Raw genomic sequence first — 24576 nt, forward strand, 5'->3', positions numbered from 1 at the left:
CCACCTAAGTTAAATATCTTCTCACCTGATAATATCACAAAATTCCACTGAATGGCCCATGACATGTTTTCTGTAGCCCAAAATAAATTATTGTGAATATATGTTTGATTCTATTTTGGATAATGCTTCCATTTTTACCAAATGAATTTTTTTGGATCTGCTTATGTAATTATTAACTGTTTGTCGTGAAACATGAGTATACTTGCTTGATTTCAAGCCTTGGTCCTTCTATGGTTCTTTTTAAGTTAGTAAGCAATTTATTCTTTCGTGGCAAGGCATTAACTCTATAGATCTACCCATCTTCTTTCTCTTTCCATTTCTATCCAGAAGTTTATGAAATTAGAAAGTGAATTGAGATTGATGTACAGTGTATGAATAATCTATCTTACCATCTTAAATGAAAAAATTTGGTTTTTAGGAAAATTATTTAAAAGTAATCTTCTAGGGATAGTAAAAAGAGAATATAATGCAATTTTTAATGAAATATGAATTCATGAAATTAATGAATATAAATTTTTCTCCACAAAAATCAAATAAAGAAATATTTATAGTTGTTCTTTCATCTGAGCACAACCAACTAAATAAAAAAATATTTAGCAGATGCCATTCTACTTTTTTTTAGTTATATACAAGTTTGTTTGTTTCTAATTAGCATAAGAAGCAGATATTTCATTTTTATGTGAAATTAAGGAAAACAATGTTAAATAAAATTTACATAAAAGTCTGATAGTCAAGATAAAAAAAAGCATAATTTAAAAATGACTTCCCTACTTTTTTACACAGTGTACACACAAATTAACCATTGTTTCATTATGAATCTTTTGATAATTTTTGTTTAAAACTTAAAGAGATAAAATAATCATCCATTTTAGTGTCAAAGAAGCAGAATGTATCCCAGACCCAAACTATTTTATTCCATACAAATTTGAGCTTTCAAATTCTCCCCTCACAAGAAACTATCTTTTCCAAATACAAAAAATATGCAATTAATGTGAAAAATACTACTACTATCAATAAATCTGATAAGAACTTACACAAAGGAATATAAAATACAATAAAAGCATACAGATAAATTTCATACACAAAAATCCATTTAGAAGTATACAAATAAAATTTATCCATCCAAGCTTGTAAAGAATCTAAAAAAAATTCAAAAAGCATATTTCTAGGTAATACTTTGCCTAATTGATTATAAGCAAACATTATTCACAATCTGGAACCTCAGAATTCAATAATGCTCATGATTAAATGTTCTATAAAGCTCACGATAAACGTTTGACAGATTTTTCAAGATAGAAATATGAATACATTCATATTTGACTAATAAAATTCAGAAATATGATATAACTTTCATACTTGACTAATAAAATTTGGTATTATGATATTACTTTCATATATGATTAATAAAATTCACACATCTCAAATGTTTACACTGTTTATATAGTAAATGGAAAGAACAACAGTTGAATATAATTTGAGTTTATGCATGAAATGTTAAGATTTAAAAATAATATAAAATGATGCACAGAATATTTAATTAATAAAGTAACCTAGAAACAAGTACAAGAAATTTGAAATATAAAATTAATTAGCCAATTAAAATAAGTTTATCAAATGAAATTTGTTTGTCTTTGTTGTTAAATAAAATTATATAAACATAAAAAGACATTTACCTTCAAAACTATGCTTATATTTATTATATTATAGGACAGTTATATTACCTTAAATAAATTCCTTATGACTACACCTGGTGAGACACCACTTGGTTCCTCTTCAAAAAATTCAGAGCTGTTTTCATTCTTCACTAGTTTCATCTCTTCTCCTATGCTGGGTTCGCTACCAAACCAATAATTTCTCTAGAAAAAAAATACTTTCATCAGTACTTGTTAATTAGCATGGAATTAAAACTAGAAATGAAAGTAACAAAATTAATTTACCGTTAAGAAGAAATAAAATGGCTTAGGCACGCCAGGCTGCCAAGGCCATACAGCATCAAAATACCAAATAGCAATAATATAAAGAACACAAGAGAATAGCATTGCTCCTAAGATCATCAGTATGTTTATATCTGGCACTAGAGAGAATTCAGTTATATTGTACCACTGCACTCCTTCCCCTAAAAACCAATGCAAGTTAAATTAAATGAATAAGCATGTATATCAAACATACAAATATGTATAAATCAGCATGAAAATTTAATATAAGCTATATAGTTCAAACTAATTTATAAAAACATGCAAAAGTTAAAGCATAAACATTAGATTTATAAACCTAATAATATACTTATAATCCTATTAATAATATTATTCTAATAATTTTAAAATTCTTAGAATTTGTATTTTTTAGAATTTTATTTACTTGATAATCAGTCTAATATTTTAAAATTAATTTCACAACAGCTCCGATTTAGTAGCACCAGACAACTATATATTATGAATAGTCGGAAATCTGTCATTGAGTATTTGACAAATCAATTTCTTCACATTTGTTCAATGTGAAGGGATTGTTCATATCTTCCAAAATTAAAATTCTTACAAAAAACTATTTTTACTCAGTACTGACTCAAAAAAATTATATTTTTAACAATATTAATTTCATTTCACTACAATATTTCCTTTAATAGTAATTATATTTTCAATTAGATATACTATCTGCAGCAATATTTTTTAAATGCTATGATTCAAACTAATAAATCAAAACATTCAATCACATGTTTCAAGACAATCCTCAACTCTGAACTAGGATTTTCACTTTCACTTTGATTTCATAATGTATGCATTTTTTTTTCCCCAATTTGCATTAATCTGATTCAATTACATTCATGCTTTTTCAGTGATCAAAAAATAAAATAAAATACTTTTTTTAAAAAAAAAATTTCTATATTAATAATTTAACAATTTAAAAAAACACTAATCTGAGTGAACAAGCTAATCGCCAAAAGCAGCCAGTATAAAAATATTAAAATGATTTACTAACTCTAATTACAATTTAGATTAATTTTTAAGAGTTAACAAATTCAAAGTTTCCTTTCTATTCAATTAGATTTTGCCATATTCACTATATTTGTTCCCAGCCAAAATTTCAATGTAAATTATCTAAATTAAAATACAATCTAAAACTCTTAACTGCATTATCCAGAAAATAAGTAATTCCTCATTTCAATGAGCATCAGAGTAATAAGTATATTTCCTATTCCAATTTGAGGAATAGAATTTATAAATAACATCAATACTTTCTATTGGCAATCCTTTCAAAATATAAAAATGCTTTTTCTTATATTAATTTTTAGCAGCAACCACATGAATTTTTTTTATTCATGGCATTAAAGGCAATATATTGTTTCGGTCAAATGTAACATTTGAATCCATTATCTGTGCTACTAATAAAAGAGAATGTATATCTGTGTGTTATGGTGATCTATAGAGCAGATCATTTAACCTAGAACTACCAATTTTGACACAAATATGACTTTGAAAAGTAAAAATATTCATACAATCTTTATGTTTTGAAATTTTTATTATAATTAATCAAAACTGAATGAGATTTTAGCAATTTTTCTTGATAACTTCCAAAACATTATTGTATGAAACTTACACATGTAACAGTAAAGTTTCATACAGTATAAGTTTTTACACAGTATTAAAATTTTTATAAACTGTTTTTAATTAATACTAATTTAATTGCTGTGATTTTTTTTTACTCTATACCTAATTATATCAAGAAATTATAATAATAATTATTATTTTTATTGCAAAATTTTTAACAATAGATTTTATTGTTATAACAAAATTTAAATCATTTTTATTGTTTCATTAAATATTAAAACATGCAGTTTTCTTTCAACTTTGAAAACTGAGGAAAAAAGATTTGTTTTACTATTATTGTAGTTTACATAAGGAATAAAACAATGATATTGTAATATCATGAAAGACACTATGTTATGTTGTTGTTTTTTATTTTATTTTTTTATAATATGATATAGTGACATTGAACTCCATTAAAAAGGTTCAATTACATTATAAACATAACAAATAAGAGACTATAAAAACATAATTCATACGCCCAACAGAACTTAATGCTTAAAAAATATCTTCTTGAAACACTTACGAATGTTACATTAGGTGTGAGAGATCGAACTGAAAATAAAATAATCAGCAAACCAGCTGATTACCAAAGGTGGTTCATTTAAATATGGAATAAAAGTTTATAATATTTTCTTCTTTCTTTTTTTTTTTAAATTTTTGCAGTTAATAAAAAGTTAAAGAAAACAAACATGCTAACAATAAATGGATCAATGTAAGGATACATTTTATACAAAGGATGTGTTTCCAAAAAAGATGAAAAATGAATAGCACTCAAAAACAGATTTTTAAATTCTGGATATTTCCATTAACTAATAAAGATAATAAGACACTGCAAAAATAATTATGGTAAATATTAAAGCATTGGTACTTACCACTGGATTCGTAGAAAGTTATGATATAAAAGGATGAAAGCAAAGCACCCGATGGGAAAAGGCAGATGGCTAACTTACTGAACACAGATAAAGGAAAATAATTTAATTCACTCTCCAACATAAATAGATTTATCATCAGGAGAGTAAAAGAGAGTATGTAGACCAGCAACAAAGCAATAACAGCAAATACAGCTGAAAAACAAATATATATATGTAAGCAAGGAAAATAAAAATTTTAAATATGAAATCAGATTATTAAAAATGTGAATTCAATGACTATTAAATTCAATAACTAAATGAGTCAGCTAAAACTGCATATATTTTTAAATTTAATGCTGACAAAGAAATTGGGACTATTTTTTACATTCAAACAATAAAAAAAAAAAATCAGATTTCTTTAAAAGTTGCACAGATATAATTCAGATAAGCTATATGCTTTTGAACAAAACACAAAGAAAATTCAAATCTAATTAAGTATTAGGCAGAGAGATATTACAAATAATAAAAGTAAACTAGAGAAAATATTAATAAGTATAGTTAATATCATAATCCTAATTCATCTCTTACATCTATATCAAGAGATATATGTAAAGTTTCACATGAAAAAACAATTATGAAGAATAAAAATCATTGAAGAATTTCACAATTTCAAGGAAGTAGTTCAATTCTTTTTCTTCTGTCAAGATTTTTGTAACGAACTAAATTTCTTCACAATTAATAAATTAAAATTCTATGCTAATAATTATGATTTTAAAAAAGATAAAATTTAATGTAATAATAGAAGTGTTTTCTCCAGGGTGCATAGTAAGAAACTGCTGCAAAAATTAAATACTTTTAAGCACTTTTAAAGCACCTTAGACCCCAAAATTAAGCACCTTTGTATAAGTATGCATACGTAAACTGTGTATTTTCTAAGTATAGTATTTTTAGCCCATTTTATAATAATGCATTAATTTTATTGGAAAAAAAATTCTTAAAAATTATTTTTAAATGCTTATTTTTAAATTTTAATATTTATTTCTGTATTTACACAACATCTTCTATAGTAAAATTATACCTTTTTGGATTTGACAAAAGCATAAAAATGAAAAAATCTATTAATACCCAAAAAAAATTTAAGTCAATTTTATAAGATTCACAATAAAGATCTGCGAGCTTTTTCAAGATTTCTTAAAATAAATATAAAATATCAGATAGATACATCACTTCTGAAAATGCCAATAAAGATGTAGAAGTTCAGCATGATCACAAATTTTGTATCCGATTTTTATATAATCAACAACAATTAAGATCCTACATGGCTGGGTGGAAAAAGTATTAAGTAATCATTTTAAGTAGTATTCATTCTATTAAGTAATTTTATTGCAATCTTATAAAGCTAAAAACTAAAGCATTCCTATGACTATCATCATACAATTGGCAAAATGCCATGAAATTGGTGATAGAACAATACCATGTTTTAAATATGTTTTTTAAATAATTTTTTAAATAGAAAATAATAGCAGCGTTCACAAATGATCAAATTAAAAAGAAATTGTCTTTTTCTTAAGTGCAGTAAAAGTCTTTTTTTGAACGTTTAATATTCCTAAAATTTAATGAAAACCTGCGTTTTTATCTATATGCAAAAATTCTTACTTAAAAAAAAGTGCAGAAGAAACTATATATATAGTTTCCAAAGAAATGAAAATGTTTTGACAAGTCCTAGTTTTCATAAATAACAAAAATAAGTAAAAAAAAAATCAGCTCTGTAGTTGGAAGTAAAACAGAAATAAATCAGTCAGAGCGTCTCCCCAAAACTTTCTTGCATTTTGTAGAGAAATGCCTTGAGTGGCATTGGCGTATGTTACGGAATATTAATACTAGGCATGAATTAAATATTTTTAATGATTCTATTGTGTGATCATTGGCAAGAGGTTTGGGATTAATCTCTAGCATGCGGTTGAAAGTATCCGAAAAGCAAATTTGGGCTTTAGACGCATTCTTCCTAATTGATTGAAACAAAGATTTGAGTCAAAACTACACTAATAGTCACAAAATTACATACCAAATTTGCTATATTTAAGTCGCTATATTTTTGAGGTATTGTGTTTACATATTTCTGAAAGTACAGACGGACATGTGGTGAATCCCTAGTTGGATTTGGCTCAAAATTTGACAGATGTTTATACAATAGATACTAAATCTGTGTATTAAATTTTAAGTATCTAGCTCTCTTCATTTTACAGTTATCATGCTAACTTATATTCGAACAGTTAGACAGACAAACAGATTTCCTCTAAACGGATATAGCTGAAAATTTGATCGAAATCTACAAGGTTGGTGTGAAGAGCGTATACCAAATTTCATTCAACTAACTCAAAGTGCTTTTGTGTTACCTTTATCACACACAGACATTTTCCAAAAATGTACTTTCGAACTGAAAGAGGTATGAAACGTGGAGATTCATTAAAATCGCGAGTTCGAATTTTTTTGATGATTGAACAATTTTCTCTAAATTTTGTATAGAAGAAAGTCAAAATGACAATTGAGGCATTTTTTAAAAAGTCATTCTTTAAGCCAGAGAAAGACAATATATCGCATTGCTTCAAAATTTAACAAAACTTACCAAATAAAGAATTTTATTCAATAAATAAATTTAAAAAAAATTTTTAAGTTAAAATAAAATCAAAGAAAGCATTTTTTTTTCTTTTCTTTCTTTTCTTTTTTTTAACAGCTGCAGAATAATGTAAATCAACGATTCAAAGAAGCACTATTATTTTCAATTTCATCATAATAAAAATTTTTGTGGTAAACTGTGTCCAAAATTAATTCCTCAGAAATTATTTTTTTTTAATTACATTTAACCAAACGACATTTTTTTTATTCAAAAGCTATTCTTTTTTTAACCTTTAAAATAGCGTTAATATAATTTTTATGCGATATATATGCATTGATGTTATGATGAAAACGCATTAAAATTCTATTTTTTTAAAAATTAAACTTTGAATTAAAAGTTCGGAAATTCTGTTCTTAGTATGCCTCTAATGCCCCCAAAAAAAATAACTTCCCAAATTTCAAGCTCCTAACTTCAATGCCTTAATTCTAGGCATTTCTCAGGACAAGATTTTATATATAAAGAGAGATTTTACTGGGAAAATATTTCTGTAAGAGTTATAAAAAGAAAAAAAATCATTATAAAATGATAAAACCTAAATCCTGAAAAAAAATTATAAAAAAAAACTTTTATTCAATTTTTTTTATTTATTTATTTAAGTACCAGATACAGCAGTTCCTTTTGCTTAGTCAAAACAAATTTGGCAAGATTAGTCCAACAAATAAAAATGTTCAGATGGATGGGGACATTCAAAAATACTACGAAAGATATCACGATCAGAGAAAATTAAATACTTGAAGTTAAAATTTCATCATACTAGATTTTAAGCGAATGACTAAATTAATTACATACCGCAATTAATAACAATTCAATATAATACAGTTGAATACCTGTAATCAGTAGTAGGTCGTTCAAGCGAAGTATGGTATAGTACGCATTTCGCACTGCCCCTTCGAGTATTTTAATAAATGGCAATGCACATTGGAAAAAAAAGGGGGGACCTGAAAAAAAGGAGTGTGGAAAAAAGAAAGGAAGGGGGTGAAAAAGAATCATTAAGCATTATCTTAATATGTGCTGGAAACCCTGGAATACTTCTTAGAATTCTTCCCTTTTGTAGGTTTTCTTTTTTGATACATCCGGTAAACAAGCCTTTATGACTGTGATTTCGAATTATCATCTTCAACTTGTGGGGAAACAAAACAAAACAAAAAGCTTTCTTCACTTTACAAGAAAATTAAGTACTTTTTAAGGACTTTTTTTTGAATATTAAACACTTTTTAAGGACCTTTTCTATAAATTAAGCATTTTAAGGTGCTTAAAAATGGTTTTCAAATTTAAGCACTTTTCATGATGCTATGCACCCTGTAATACATAATATAGATTAATCCAAGCAAACCAAAAACAATATAATAATCTCCCCTCATCTTTTTTTTTTCTGTAGTTTATAGTTAGAAAATTCAAAATTCTTTTGTTTGTCAGTCATCATTTTGTTTGTCAGTTTTATTTGGTCAGTCATTACTGCAAGACTGACAAAATACAGCCAATTGTTTTCTTAAAAAAAAATTTTTTTTGAAATCATAGAATTTTTTTAATTACTATTACCATTTTATAGAACATGATTATACACTCTTTCCTCACCAAAAACAGAATGTCTTTATCATTTTATCAATTAATATTTTATCATTGTATTAATATTTTATCACAGTATATAAGTATAAAACTTAATTTTAAAAGATTTGAGTTAATAATAAACATTTAATAGTCACAAAAACTTACTTTTGTTGAAAAATATACTAAACAGCATACAAAACAGAATAAGACTGGCCATGTAAAGAGAGAAAATGGTGAGCAGGACCGTAAAGTCTATAAACCTTAAAAATACTACAGAGTTCTTCAAAGGAACTTTGTAAACTATTGTGATAACCAACATGGTGAGAAAACCGATTATGAAGTAGTTCATAAATGTGCTTGCCCAATAAGTAAAGTCTGTCATACCCATCATTTTCAGCAATTCCTTCAAAAAAATTAAAATGTGATTTTAATTTCAATGTCACTAAAATATTTCAAAAATAATGAATTTATTACATAACAGATAAAGGAATGGTAATAAATTATAAATTTTTAAGAGGCCTCAGTATATACATTTCAAATTTCATAGAAAATTCAATGCTATGCATACTAATTTATTTAAACATTTAATATAAAATAATGAAGACATTACAAGGTATTTTTAAATCAAAGATTATCGAGAAAATAAAAACATTCAGTAGAAGGAACAGTTTCTTCTATTAAGAGTAAGATTAGCCTTGTAACTTAAAGTTGGATCAAGCATTGGGAGTTTTATTAATCTCCAATCAAAAGATTTTAAGAGTTTGAAAACTAAGTTCAAGAAAGAATTCTGATAATGAAAGTTGTGAATTCTCCTCAGAAATCATAGAGGATTTATTCAAATTTGAGAATTTAATAAAATTTATAAGATAAATTCCTTACATTGAGATTGAGTTTATATATATATATATATATATATGAGAGAGAATTATCTTATATCTTATATCAGAATTATATATATCTGATGAGAATTCACAACTTTCATTATCAAAATTCTTTCTTGAACTTAGTTTTTAAATTCTTTAAATCTTTTGATTGGGGATTGATAAAACTCCCAATGTTTGATCCAACTTTTTAATAACTTCTAAATAGGAAATACTCTTATTGAGTTCAACAATAAATCTGAAATTGCTATTTAGTCTTTTAATGATGCCTGTGAAGCTAACTGGAAAAAAAATGAGCAAAGTAGTGACGTCACAAGGATAAATTGTGCCTATGCCATGATATTAATTTTTTCACTTTTTTATAATATTTGATTTTAAAACAGGACATACACATACTAATGTTTTTTACTCTAAAGCATTTTCTAAAAATAGCACATGTGGTATTTATGCTCTCCCTCCTTTCTCCTAATTGTTATATCTCTGGGAAAAAATAATGACAGTTAAAATAGTTTACTTTACAAGATGCCGATAAACAAAGATTTATTACATATACATTTGTATATAAGCATCTTTTTTTTTAATTGTATCCTTTAGAATTAAAATAAGCGTACAAGTAACCAATTTAATGACTTTCATAACTTAGTTAAATCATTCCAAGAGTTTAGCAAATCTCACTGGAATACTGAAAAAAGTTTATTATTTATTGTATTTCAAAATAAGAATATTCCTGTTTTTAAGTTACAGATTATGTGATTTAATTAGTCTGATGCTCTCTGTACAATTTGAGTAATAGGAGATAAGTTCCATACTAACTTCCCTTTTACTATAATAAAAAACAATAAACTATGGCACTTGTTAATTAATAACTGAAAACTACAATCCATAACCAATGCTTAAAAGTAGGTGTAATAGATTTGCGAAAGCTGTAATTATATCAATGGATCATAATTAGTCACAAATAGGTTAAGAGAGCAAAAATACATAATAGCACAATGTGTCTCAAAACTATCCTATGGTATGTTTATATATTTATTAATAAATTTCTCAAATTAGTAACTAAAAGAATATCAATTCTCATAGAATAATAAAAATTCTACTCATATTGCAAACCACAATTTACAAAATTAAATATTATTAAAAATGATATAACAAAATCTAAGACAATTAAAAAAATTTTAGACTATAGAATAAGCAGTTAAAATTTCAATTGCTGTTTCTTTATAATGATGATTTAAAAAAAAAACTATAACATTTATAAAGGTTTTATTTTAAAACACAATTCTATATATCAAAGCATACCTTTGAACCATTAGACTTTTCTTCAATCACTCTTCTCACAATATTGATGATGAAAACCAAATACCCATAACACAAAAACCAAGGAATAATATTAACTATAGAAAATTTCGAGTTAGTATTTCTGTGCACTGGATATGGAAACTGCTGCATCCATACCTATAAAAATAAAACTATTTATAATATACATAAATAATTCAAGAATATGTAGAATCTCCAACAATAAAGTAACATTAGTTGTCTCAGTGCTTTAACCATACTTTGTTGCTTCTTCATTTAAAAAATTTCAATACTATCCACCCCACAGTGACTAGCACAAAATATTGCTGGTCACTGATGTGACCAGCAATAATTATTAGCTGACCATCAATACAAGAATTATTTTTATGAATTTCCAAAAATCAGAAAATACTTTGGATCGTGAAATATTGGAGCAGAAATCATCTGAAGAAGTTCTTTATTAAATTAATCAAACTGTTCTTTTTATTAGCTTTTTAATTTTTTCAGGAAAATTTCAAATCATATCTTTGCATGTTTTGGAGATACAGTAGAAATTTGCACATTGGAATAAAGAAGTTGAAGCAAATCAAGCATTCATTTTTCACATAAAACTGCCGTTTTTCAATTAGTGAAATGTGGGTTGAATTTATAAAACTGCAAAATTTTAAGGCATGCATTTATTTTTTTTTCTCGTGTTCTTCACAAATATAAAACATTCTGCAAAAAAGAGCATTTTTTACCACTAATATTTAACTAGCTTATAGTCATTATCCCAATTTCTGTTTTTTGTTGTTGTTTTTTGTTGTTGCTGTTTGTTTGTTTCTTCAGTTTTGGAAATTGGTCTCAATGGAAATTCTCAGTTTTGGATATCTGAAGAAAAGGAAAGTAGAAAATGGGTGAATTTTTGTGGTTTAGCAGTTGCGAATGATATTGTTTTGTTTTTAAAGCATCAGAGATAGTTTTTTTTTTGTTTTGTTTTGTTTTTACTTTGGCAATGTTTAAAGAGATTGGCATTTTTTAGGTGAGGAAAAAAACTAAGAAATCTGAAATTTCTTGCATTTCCTCAGTGTTTAAGAAAAATTTCAAAATTCATTTCCCCTTGTTTTATTGATAATTTTTTTAATTCCTTGAATTTTCCCTATTTTTATGGAGCTGTTAAATTCTTTTTATATAATTTTATAACACCTAATTAAATAAAAAGAAACTAGACTTCAAATTTTTGCTATGGAAATATGCCCTAAAAATATTTACTTACACAAAAATAAAAAATAATAAAATTACAAAACAATCATTCTAACATTACAATGTGAAATGACAATATTGAGAAAGCTACTAGGTGCATTATACAAGTATGAAAATAATAGTAATTCTATATAGGGTCCTAATACTATTAAAATTAATTATTATGTTTCAATTAATTCTAAATGCCAATATTCAATGTAATAAAGATTAATAATTAAAACTACAATTAACTATATAATTTTTTTCCTTTTATTTAATTACAACATAGAAACAAATTTAATGATAGTGCTTCCTGAACAATGAACTTCATTTCAGGTTGTCTTGAAAGTTTCTAATAATCTAATTAATTATAGCAGGATTTTATTTAATCTAAACAAATTTATTTAAACATTTAATCAAAACTGCTCAATCTCTATCTGTTTGATTTTTTCACAATATTTTGATTCCTTAATAGATACGCACATATAAAAATATAATAAAATAAAAAATAATACGAGATGAAATATGGGAGGAAAGGCAACAAAGAAAGTAAATCAAAGAAATGAAATCAAAATGAAATGAAAAAAAAAAATAATAATTAGCCTAACACAAGTTTACAGCTTCATTTTAGTTTCAATTATATTATATATCAATGTGTATTTATCATATATTAATGCAAATTTCAAAAGTAGGATCTTTCAACATGAATCATACTTTCATCATATTTTATCTATACATTAAAATTCAATAAGTTTTACCTAATTCGTATATTAACATTTCATTTTCTTTCTTTTTTTAAATATAATTGTAATTTATACTATAATTTCATATCTGTCATGTAATTCATTATTTAGTGTGAACAAACTATTAAATATCATATGTAAATTGATTTATGCAGTTAATTTCATATTATCTTATTAAACACATCATATTTCATGTTAGTTATTGAAATATTTTATCTATCCTTTGTATCATGAGCAAAATTTGAAAAAATGGCATCACTAAAGTCAGTTCAAAATATTTTTTTCCATTAGAAAAATGTATCTTGACATATGGCACTTAAATCAACTTTTAAGAAGGCATATTACTCCTTCCTAACTGCAATTTATAATATTTAATTATTCAATTAAACTTGGTGCTAAATAATAAGTTTTAAATTTATCATTTTTCGCTCATCCTTTCCTTAAGCTTCTATCACCAATACATTTTGAAACTGAAAGCACGATAATATGTAAATCAGCATTTGTGAATCATTTTTTTAATAAATAATACACTACTTTATCTCTATTGTAGACAAAGTCGAATTGCAAGTACTATAATATGAATAGGGGGGAAAATAATTACTTTTCCATTAACTTTATAACAATCAAAATTAACATCAAATGAAACAAAGGCAGTAAGCTGTAGCAAAAGGTGCCATTTTATATCGGCTTAATCAAAAATTTGTGTTATTGACAACTTATAAAAAAACAATTTTATTTTTAATAATAAACTACATTACTCAATACCACAAAACTAGAGCTTAGCAATTTTCTTAATGATGTTAGCTTGAATCTTCTTATACTTTAGCAAAATTACTTTTGAAATTAAATTTTTCAATCCCTCAAATCATATATTTTTATATTTGTAAGAAACTAATTAATATGAAAATTAAAATGCATTAGTTATATCAACAAGAAACAAAATTTGGGAATTGATTTAAAAAAATTAAGACATTTTTTCCAAGTAAATGAGTAAAAAAGATCCAAGTAAAATTACAAACTTTGTAGTTAACGTTTTTGCCTTGCTCCTCTGCTTTCTTTAGAATAAATGTCTCTTCGACAGATGCTTGCCAAGACAGAAAGAAAGACCTAGAATAATCTAAAAAAAGGTGGAAGAAAAGATTTTATCATTAATGTACAATGTACACATTTAGCAATAGTTTGCCAAACTTAAATGGAACACTAGTAAAGCAAATCAAGAAAATTTTATCCAAAGAAAATAAGGAAGACAATATTTAAAAATAAGAAAATTTTAAACATAAAAAAGAAAGACATTCAATAAATAATAAGCAATTTGGTTCACAAATGTATGGAACTCCCTATTTATTTTGGCTAAAACAAAGACACGGAAATATATATTAAATTAAATGGTAAAACAGATTTTTAAAAAAGTATAGTATGAGAGTATTAGAATTCATTTTTCCAGAAAATACAGTTGTTTGATAAGTATTCTTTTTGTTTGTTTGCTGAATTCACATGCGAATTATACATAATTCAAATTTCTGAGTTATTTATCATAGCAATTTCATTTTTCAAAGCAATACAATATTTATCATAGCAATTTCATTTTTCATTTTCATGTTTAATTAATATTAGATTTCTATTTTAGTCTAACAAATGTTTATAGTTTAAGTTTAATTTCTTCAAGACTGCTAGAATACTTCAATAATTTTTGAATTTGCTTTCTACATTAAAACTGGCTTCCCAACTCAATTTTGTTATTGTACCTTTCTGTTTCCTTTATTTCAGTTATTAATAAAAGAATTCATTTCCACCAACATAGAGCAACAGGTTTCTATAAAACATAATTGCAAAAATAATGAAATGCTGTTTCTACTTTAACTAATAATTTATATTTTTAAATTTAATTGCGACATACACATGCACACAGAAATCATCTCTAGCAAACAGCTGGTTTGCTATGAATAATGGCTATATTTAATTTTGGATAAATACTCAAACTTATAATCCAGTCAAACTGATACACATTAAAACAGCATTATTTCAATTGTCTTATTTAAGTTCTGTTGATTGTGCAAACAAGCTTTTCTAATGGAGATCAGTCCAGAACATCTTAGCACTATTTGTCAACATATATTAAACATTTTTTCTTTAATTTTCAACAATGGAAGAAAATCAAGTTAAATATTTGATGAAGCAATTACAACATTTTGAGATTATATATAGTAAATATATTTTATTTGCTTATGAATACAATATTTAATTAATGGGAAATAAGAAGTTTTTCATTGTTCAAAATTTTCAATTCAGTTCTATACCATTGGTTAAATTCACATACCAAAGTCCTGATAAAACTTAAATGTGAATTAAAATGCAATATTAACTTACTTTCAAATTTTTATAAAATAATTCTCTTTATTTCTTAATGTAAATTCTTCCTACCATTTACTCTTTTTTATGTGTGTCATATTTTAAAAAATAAAAATTTCTCTTGATATTTTTTCCCTCAATGCAGAAATAACCTTAAAACCACTTAAAAGTCCAACATGATAGCAGATTTATTTTTTAACATATATAAAAAAAACAAAATAATTAAAAATACATAAAGTTACCAATCAGAAGTAAGAAATATTTTGCTAAAATGAAAACGAATATATAAATATATTTTTAAATACTTATATAAAATAATTAACAAACAAATATTTTATTGTACGTATAAAATTAAATCTTTCATTTTCCCTCTCTGAAATGAAAGTTATTAAACCCGTTAAGCATAAAATAAAATTAAAAATTCAAATTTTTGATATCAAAATTCCAAATAACTTACCATTGTTTACATGTGGTCCATTTACTTGATACTTCAATGGAATATAAGATGAAGGTCCATACATTTGAGCACCATAACGAATTTTGTAATTTAAAGAGCCTGGTAGTTTATCTCCAAAATCATTAAAAACAGTTCCAATCATTCGTTGAGCACCACGTGTCTTCTGTAGCTCATATACACAGTAGCTCTCCAATTCTTTTTCAGTTTTCATGCCTCTCAATTCTGGAATCATGAATACATCAAATGATTTATTTGTCATATGAAAACTAATATAAATATTATCGAGTAGCAAATTTAAAATAAAACAGTAACTTATAGCAATATATATCTATAAACTAGTAACTTTTATGAACATACAGTTTTCTTTTCATTAAAAAAATACAACAATTATTTATATATATATACAACTTTCTTCTTATAATTTTCTCAAATGTGATTTCTCCCTTCCTTTTTAAAAAATAAGCAAACAAAGAATGATTTTTTTCAAAAATGAGGATATAATTTTATATTAACTTAGAAACATGAAGATACATAATGTCAGAGATTAGAAACTGAATTGTTTCAAAAGTTCCTCTCATTTTCTATATTAGATGGATATGATGCTACATATTTTGCATGTAAAATTTTGATACTGTCTAAAAGAAAGAACTGAAACAAATAGTTGAGAGAAAAAAATTTTATTTGATAGCATTTTAAAAATTTTGTAAAGAATTAAAGGGCATAAAATAAGGTGAATGCGCATTGCTGATATTTCATTTATTTGTATTTTCTAAAAACAATGAGGATACAAAATATATACGTGTGTGTGTGTGTGTGTGTTCGTGCGTGCGTGCGTTTGTGTTATCACTGGTGATGATGCCATTGAAAATTTCATGCACTTTAATTATTGCAGAAAGTTTTTTGAAGTCAATTTTAATATTAGTGATACGTCCATTTCTGGAAGACTACCTGAGAATAGTGGCAACTAAATCCTAAAATAAGATCTGAGGTAAGCTGGTTGCCAAAGGTGCTACAAGTTAAACCCAAAACCATAAATCAATCACCCTTCCTCTCCTACAGAACAAATGAATGAATTTTAGGCAGTGCTTTAAAAAACTCTTTATAAACAACTGCCTTTTTTTTTTAACAATATTTGTTAAGAGATTGTAGAAAATTAGTAAAAAATTTTAAAAACAGTAGTTTGAAATAATTATTCATATAAATGCTTGAATGAATAACTATTTTACGAATATCGTAGTAGATAATATTGATTAAAAACTCTAGCTCACATTTCATAACTTTCTTGCAATTCATTGAATTTTGGTTAATACAGACTATGATTGCATCCGATCCTTTGTTGTTGCAACATATCGTATGAGCAGAAAGACACTTCTGCTGAATCATACAAAATAAAACAATGACACATATCAACTTACTCAGTTTATTTAAAAGAGATAAGAAATAACATATTACAAACACCATACTTCTGAAAACCGACAAAAATTTTAGCTGAGTAATTTTTTTAAAATATCTCAAAACAGCTATCCTAGGTCAGGTGCGAAAAATTACACAGCCTATTATTTCCTCAAGTAGGTCTTTTAGAATCGCATAAAATTAATCTCTGAAATACATGGCATACTAAATAAGAAAACTGTGTTTAGATATTAATAGCGTATAATAAATAAATTACAATATTCTAAATTGCCCATTAAATTTTTTAAAACTTTCAGCAACAATTATTTCAATTGAACATATATCATGGGACAAAATATCATTTCCCACCAAAATATGCAAAATCACATCCAATACAGTTATCCACTATGATCAAAGAATTTGCAATAAAATTGAACAAATTGCCTGTTATGGTATTAGCACATCTGTTTTGCATTTTGATAATTCTAGTAAAACAAAGAAAATGGGATATTTAGTATGTACTTCAATACTTGTCAAAAAGAACCAAAGAAATACTTGTCAGAAAGGAACCAATTAAAATATTATAATTTGAACATTTTTCATCCCAGATATCTCAAGAGAAAAATATTAAAAGCTACATATTAGCAGCTTTCAATTGTTTATTTTGATTAAATAAATTCAATTGTTTATTTTTATTATACAGGGTGTTTATAAAGTCCCGGACCCATTTTGATATTTAATAACTCATAAAATAATAAAGATAGATTTAAATTAATAACATAAATGGTTAAATAGACTCAAAAAGTTTCATGACCCTTGTCAATGAACTTCCACGTGTGCCCCCTTCGTCGCACGGAGAATATCAAGTCGATAGTCAATTTCACGCCAGGTAGTGACAAGCATGTCGGCATCCACAGAGCCATTTGCGCACTTTATGGCGATTAACAATGCCAGAAACATGAAAGGATGCTTCATCGGAGAACATTATGCTCTTCAGAAAATCAGCAGCATCTTCTATCCTCCTTAGCATATCTGTTGCAAAGGCCATCCTCCTAGGTCTATCGTTCGGTTCCAAAACTTGTACAATTTGAACTTTGTATGCATGCAGTCTTAATTTTTTCTTAATAACCTTGTACACCGTCGAAATTGGCATATCCAATTCTGTTGCCGCTGATCTCACAGATATTCTAGGATTGTGTAAAAATGTCTCTCTGACACACTCAACATCAAAATCACTTGTGCAAGGACGTCTGGAACGTTTCTTATCTTCGATACTTCCAATTTCTAGAAAATTCTTTTTCCACCGCAAGATGCTGTTTTTGGATGGAGGATCTTTTTGGTAAATTCTTCTGAAATTTCTCTGTGCTTGCACTATCGATTTCATTTCTATGAACCACCATAAAATCTGTGCTTTCTCTTGTGGTGTATGCATTCTCCTTAATATCCGCTCGAATAAAACATCACATACAAAAGTACTACATAGAACAAACACATCAAAAGTAAACATAACATTGCAATAGTTGACAAAAACAAAAGAGAGAAAAATGCAATTAATAAGCAGACAATATTTAGAAAAATACAGATATTTAGACTGGAAAATGAAATTATCTGAAATTAACCACACGCGCAGACGATATTTACAAAAGTAAAAATATTCAAACCTGAAAAGTAAAATATATGAGTTATTCCATCAATAAATGTCATAAGTGTGTTTATATCTTTATTATTTTATGAATTATTAAACATCAAAATGGGTCCGGGACTTTATAAACACCCTGTATTTCATATTTTAAAACAAAGTATGAAATTTTGTATCTTCTGGCATAATCAGTTAATAAGTTAAAGCAATTTTATTAATAGGACTTGCATCCTTAGTATTAATTCATTCATTCTCTTTAATTCATGGAATATAAAAACCATATTATATATTATATTCTATTAAATAGCCAAATAAATTAACAAATCATTGTTTGTTTTTTGTATTTCCAGCATTCAGTACCAAATATTCCCACTGAATTTTATGAAAATACATAAATAAATAGCATATATATATTTTTAAAGCATAGATAATACATTAAGATTTCAGAATTATATGAATTTATATTTTTTTTAAATATGATTTATCTACTTTAAAAATAAATTTCTCAAGAATTAGAGCTATTCAATCAAAACATTTAGAAACACATTAAGACATTAGAAGATCAAGGTGATATAAGCAGAAACTAACAATAAAGAAAAAATATTTTTTTTTATGAGCACATATAGCCTTTAGATTATATTTAAAGACTGGTTAATTCATTTAAAAGAAAACATCAAATAAATACTGTGTGATTAGAATTATAGAAAATATTGCTTAAACACTACTTTATTCTTAAAATGGAGAAATGAAAAACTGTACACAACCTGATATATGAGAAAAAGAATATAATTCATTACACTTTTTGGTCATGTTCCACAGTCCAATTTATAGTTTGAACAAATTACTCATAATAAATTATGTAATAAATAACAAAAATGATTAAACTTAATTACATTTCTTTTTATAAATTACTATTTTTGGACAACTCACATATTTTTCATTAACACTCAAGCTAGCCTCATATATAAATTTGTTGATGTTTGACTTCTGATAGTAGATTTAGTATACACCAAAAAGTGCAAGTCAGTTTTTATATGTGTAATAATATCTCTTAATCTAATTTAAATCTTAACTCCTTATTTTTTATTTTAAATTAGCTATACTACTTTACACTAAAATGTTCTCTTATCACCTGATTTAAACTCCACTTTTTTATTTAATTAAATTTAACATGTTTTAAAGAAACTGATGACTGTTCAGTTCTTCTGATGTAAGTGCAAAGATAAAAATCCCTAGTATCCATAGCATTCCTTCCAAAAATATCCAAGATTTCCTTTCCTAAATTGACACATGTCAAAAAAAAAAAAAAAAAAAAAAAAAACTTTAAAAACCTCTTAGTAAAAATACTGTTTTTCTATTGTGTCCCATTGTGAATGGACACATTTCCACCCTTCATCTACATGTATAAATCATGCCCTCTGATTAAAAAATAAACAGTAGTTAATTCCAAAATTATCTTCTTGTTAGCTTGACATATAAGAAATTTATCATATATAAATGGCTATTAAAATACAGTCATTAAATATTTACACTTCTTCTTTTATTAACTAGCACTATCTATCTAATTTTAAAATGTTAAAAATAAAAACTGACAGCATGTATCAATTATTTTACATATGTTCTTTTCAAAAATAGTTATTATAAACATACAATATTTTAAAATAAATTATTCATGAAGAATATAAGTATTCTTTAAAAAAATTTATATTTTAATTCATATTTTTTAAATCTCTTCGAAAAATAAATAAATACTTCATACTAAAATTTCATATAATTGAGTTAACAGAGACCAAATCAAAAACTTGCCACATCTTAGTACAAATAGGGTTTTTTCCCACTTATTTATAAGTATACACAGCATAATGACTATATTCATGTTAAGCAAAGATAGGATTACTCAAATATAAAAATACCTAAAATATTATACCTAACTAAGACAAATTTGCTGAATATGAATTACTGACTTTATATATATTTACATTAATAAATATTTAAATAATATTATTTTCTGCCCCCATCCGCTGTTGGTAATCAAAATTACATTATTATAAAGAAAAACAATCAAAGCACAAATAATAGAAAATATTTTTAATAGCAATAAAAAAAAATCCTTGCACCAAGACTTAATTTAATTTTTTTAAAGTAATGTACTTACCTATTGTGCCCTCATAAAGAGTGTTTTTTAGAAACATCTTGGCTGAATCATTCATAAATTGTTCTGTTATGGTATTTGAAGGTGTATAAACAAGTTCTAAAGAACCTGCAGGTGGTTTGTAGTAAAATGGATCAAATGGAAGATAAGTTGAATAGTTAAACCAAAGAGGTTCTTCATTTAAATTTTCAGAACTCTGATAAAATTCGACATCGTATTCAGTGGATGTTTCTGATAATATTATGCATGGTATTGTTGCAATAAAGATAGGAATCACAATTTCAAAGAAAGTGATAATATAATGACGCTTTCGGAGAAGAAATCCTTTATACAGTAAAATCAGAAACTGTCGGAGACCACTTGTTTCTGCCATTTTTAAAATTTCTTCTTTGAACCTGGAAACAGAAAAATATGATAAAATAGAAAAAAAAAACTTAAAACTTAAAAAAAGTTTCCTATTAAAGCAAAATAAAGCATGTATTTATCGTGCTTTCATTACAAAGCAGGATCAAATTATCCAGAAATGAGTCAAGAAACATATATTTATACTTTAATTTTTATACATATATGAAAAAAGAGTAATTGAATACCATTAGATATTTTATCCTTCAGAAGAACTATTACATTTAAACATTGTATAAATATAAATGTACAGCAAACATGTCAACTAACTTCTTATGTGCAGAACAAGTTTGGTTACATAATATAAAGCAGAAAATACGATATGTTACAGATATTCTGAAATGGAACAGCAACATGAAAATTGCATATGCCATTATGGAGTATATTTCCAGATCAACTGTGTTATTTACAAATGTGAACATTAAATATTTATAAGCATAATTAAGAATGATATTAAATTAAATAAAAAAAATATGTAAAAATGCAGGATTTTTGCTTCTGTTTATAATTTCATAAATAATAAATGTACAGAAATGACTTAAATATCATCTTAAAGAACAAATAATTAACTTTTCAATTACCTTTGTTTAATTACTATGAAATAGTTTCATTGATTTTTACAAATTTTTAGCAGTTGCTTTTAATTAAATATAGCTTCATTCTCTTCCCCTTCCTTTTTCCCTTCTGACTAACAGAAACAAATATTTGAAAAAGCTTTATATATATTTTTTTGTTTGTGTATTACAGATATAGTAATCAAAATTATAATCAGTCAAAACTTTCCAAGAATGTTTAGAAATTACTGATTAGAGCAGAGAAGAAAAGCCTAAAAAGTCATAAGCTATGGCTTAAGCTACTTTACTATTGTATTTTTCATAAAATAAAAACACTGTATGACATTAGCATATATATATATATATATACACAACAGAACAATTCTTAAATATCAATTGTTTGCCAGTTTAATAAAAAAAAAAAGGGTTTTGCTTGTTTTTTCAGCTTAATTATCATTTTTAGCTAACGGAAAATTCCTACAGTCAATGTTTTTTTTAATTAAAAAGTACCATTATTTTCAGATTTCATTGGGGCAAGATTAAGTTTAAATAAAATATCAGAAACAGTCTTGCATATATTTCTTGAGAATATTGATACATCTGAAAAAAAAAAAAAAAAAAACAATAAAACAGTTTTCCAGAACAATATATTCAATTTACCTCTAGCAACTCTAAGGATTACAGTTTACTATTTAAAAAGCATTTGATCATAACCTTAACTGCATAAATCAAGGTTTCCCAAGCTGCAAATCACAGTCATAATGGAATCATGTATAGAAATACTCAGCTCACAACAATTTTGACAATGCCTGTTTCATACAAGTAAAATTAATTTTAAAATTAAAGACATAACAAAGTTAAAATATTAACATGTGAACTTCCTATCCCCTTTTTACAAGTTTTTATTTTGTAATATTAACATAATAATATTTAATTTTAATCTATAATATTATATTCTGCACTAATTCAATTCAATAAAATCATCTATCATTTTGAAGTAAGATGTTCAGAAAACCTTAATGACATATTTATAAGTCACGAGCTTTACACCAGATATTTTATTTTGTGATTGTAACAAACATCTCACAGCCTATGTTCCTGATAAGAATGTAAAGTGAAGTGCTGTTTTTTTAAAAAACTATGCATGGTAGTTAAAGAAGGTCATTAATAATTTGATATAAAATTCATTCATCTTTCTTATGACTATTGTTGTATTAATTTTATATCAAATAAAAATTGACAAAGCAATGCAGCATTAGTGGCAAGGGAATGGTTCTTTAGTTTTGTCAATTATTTTAGTTATATAAGTGATTAGCATAAAATAACTAGTTGTTAAAGATGGCTTGTTAATATTAACAGTTAAAAACTTTTAGTAAAGATGAAAAGGGAAAATATGTGCTTTTATTAATCAAAATAAATAGGAGAAATTTGTTTAAGTGTGGTAATAAAGACACAAATGCAATAAAAAAATATCAAAAAAGCATTTTAATATTTAATATCAAAATCAAATGGAAATTTTTGTAAAGATGGTCTGCAATATATAAAACATGCATCATAATCTGTCATTTTATGACAGTATATTTACACAATAAGTTTGCTAGCTAAAAATTATCCTCATTATTTTAAAACTAAGATTAAAGGCACTTTATAACAAATATATTCAGTTTCATAGTGAAGCAAGAACTATAGTTTTATAGGATAATACAAATATGGAGCTGTGAAATGAAATAAACTAAGTTAGTAAAAATCCCATATGTGAGGACTTCAAATGAATTTAAAGACACTCTGTAATAGCAGTAAATTAATCAATTATATCAAGTTAACTTATGCAGCTCCATATTTCCACTTTCATTATTGCATCTCCAGTTAAGATTTTCCATATAACACAATTAAATATTATACGTAACTAATAAAAATATAGTAAATTTATATTCTCTGAACTTTAAAACACTATTTTTTATATATACTCAAGCTAACTCTAAATATGAAAGTTCGAATAAAATAACAAACTTTTATGCTCCCTTTAAAGGAAAAATCAAAGACATAATTATTTTTAATTTTTAAGTCTTACCTGCAAAGAAAAAGAGTTTCAAATTCTTTAATATTGAAGATTTCAAACTATTAAAGTAATACTTTTCCAATTATCATTTGAATTTCTCAACGTTTCAATAAAATTTGCCACTGATTTAAACAATAATTTCTTTCTCGGAGATGATTTTCTAATTTCGTACATTGAATTCATATACTTATACGTATTACATTTCAGCGTGGAAATTACAGTAATCAAATATGATGATTCAGGAAGGAAGGAAGTAATGAAGGTGTGTTCTCCGGCGAATTCTCTAGAATCGTAGTTCTTGATGATTCAGGTATCTGATTCCTAAACAGAAACCTAAACCATATACACAATTCGAAACCGCAACTACAAACAATGACATCAATGGATGAAGTAGAAAGTAGAAGTTTATAAACACTTTAAATAGCGGATAGCAATTTCAATTTTAAGTTGCTGAATTATTAACAGGCCTTATAAAGAAAAGAACCTTGGTTTAAAATAATGAGCACAATTTTAATTTTTTACACTTTTGAAGACACTTCCCAACGTTTATCAATATTTGGAAATTATGAAAAAAAAAAAAAGAAAGAAAGAAAGACTGAACTTCAAATTTACTTGATTTAATCCACGATTTTTGAATAACAAATATTTTTGCTATTGTTATTTTTAAATATTTGTCCCAAATATCTGTTATTTCAATCATATTATTAATTAAAAATTATTAATTAATATTAAATATAAAATTTATTAATTGTAATTAATACGTAATTTACT

General features: G+C 25.5%; 1 protein-coding gene across 1 annotated transcript in view; it reads right to left on the bottom strand.

The window, feature by feature from the left end:
- LOC129966077 (retinal-specific phospholipid-transporting ATPase ABCA4-like) overlaps nucleotides 1-24173 on the bottom strand; it is a 61280-nt gene extending 37107 nt beyond the window's left edge. Inside the window, exons 1-9 of the mRNA XM_056080446.1 lie at nucleotides 23818-24173; nucleotides 20794-21185; nucleotides 15608-15829; nucleotides 13821-13918; nucleotides 10841-10996; nucleotides 8826-9063; nucleotides 4457-4648; nucleotides 1938-2116; nucleotides 1722-1856 (exon numbers count right to left, since the gene is read on the bottom strand). Coding sequence (XP_055936421.1) covers nucleotides 1722-1856; nucleotides 1938-2116; nucleotides 4457-4648; nucleotides 8826-9063; nucleotides 10841-10996; nucleotides 13821-13918; nucleotides 15608-15829; nucleotides 20794-21163 — 1590 coding nt within the window. The 5' untranslated portion in view covers nucleotides 21164-21185; nucleotides 23818-24173. The remainder of the gene's footprint in view (nucleotides 1-1721; nucleotides 1857-1937; nucleotides 2117-4456; nucleotides 4649-8825; nucleotides 9064-10840; nucleotides 10997-13820; nucleotides 13919-15607; nucleotides 15830-20793; nucleotides 21186-23817) is intronic.
- Nucleotides 24174-24576: the final 403 nt, after the last annotated feature.

Source organism: Argiope bruennichi, chromosome 4 (genome assembly GCF_947563725.1).
Source record: "Argiope bruennichi chromosome 4, qqArgBrue1.1, whole genome shotgun sequence".
Taxonomy (NCBI): domain Eukaryota; kingdom Metazoa; phylum Arthropoda; class Arachnida; order Araneae; family Araneidae; genus Argiope; species Argiope bruennichi.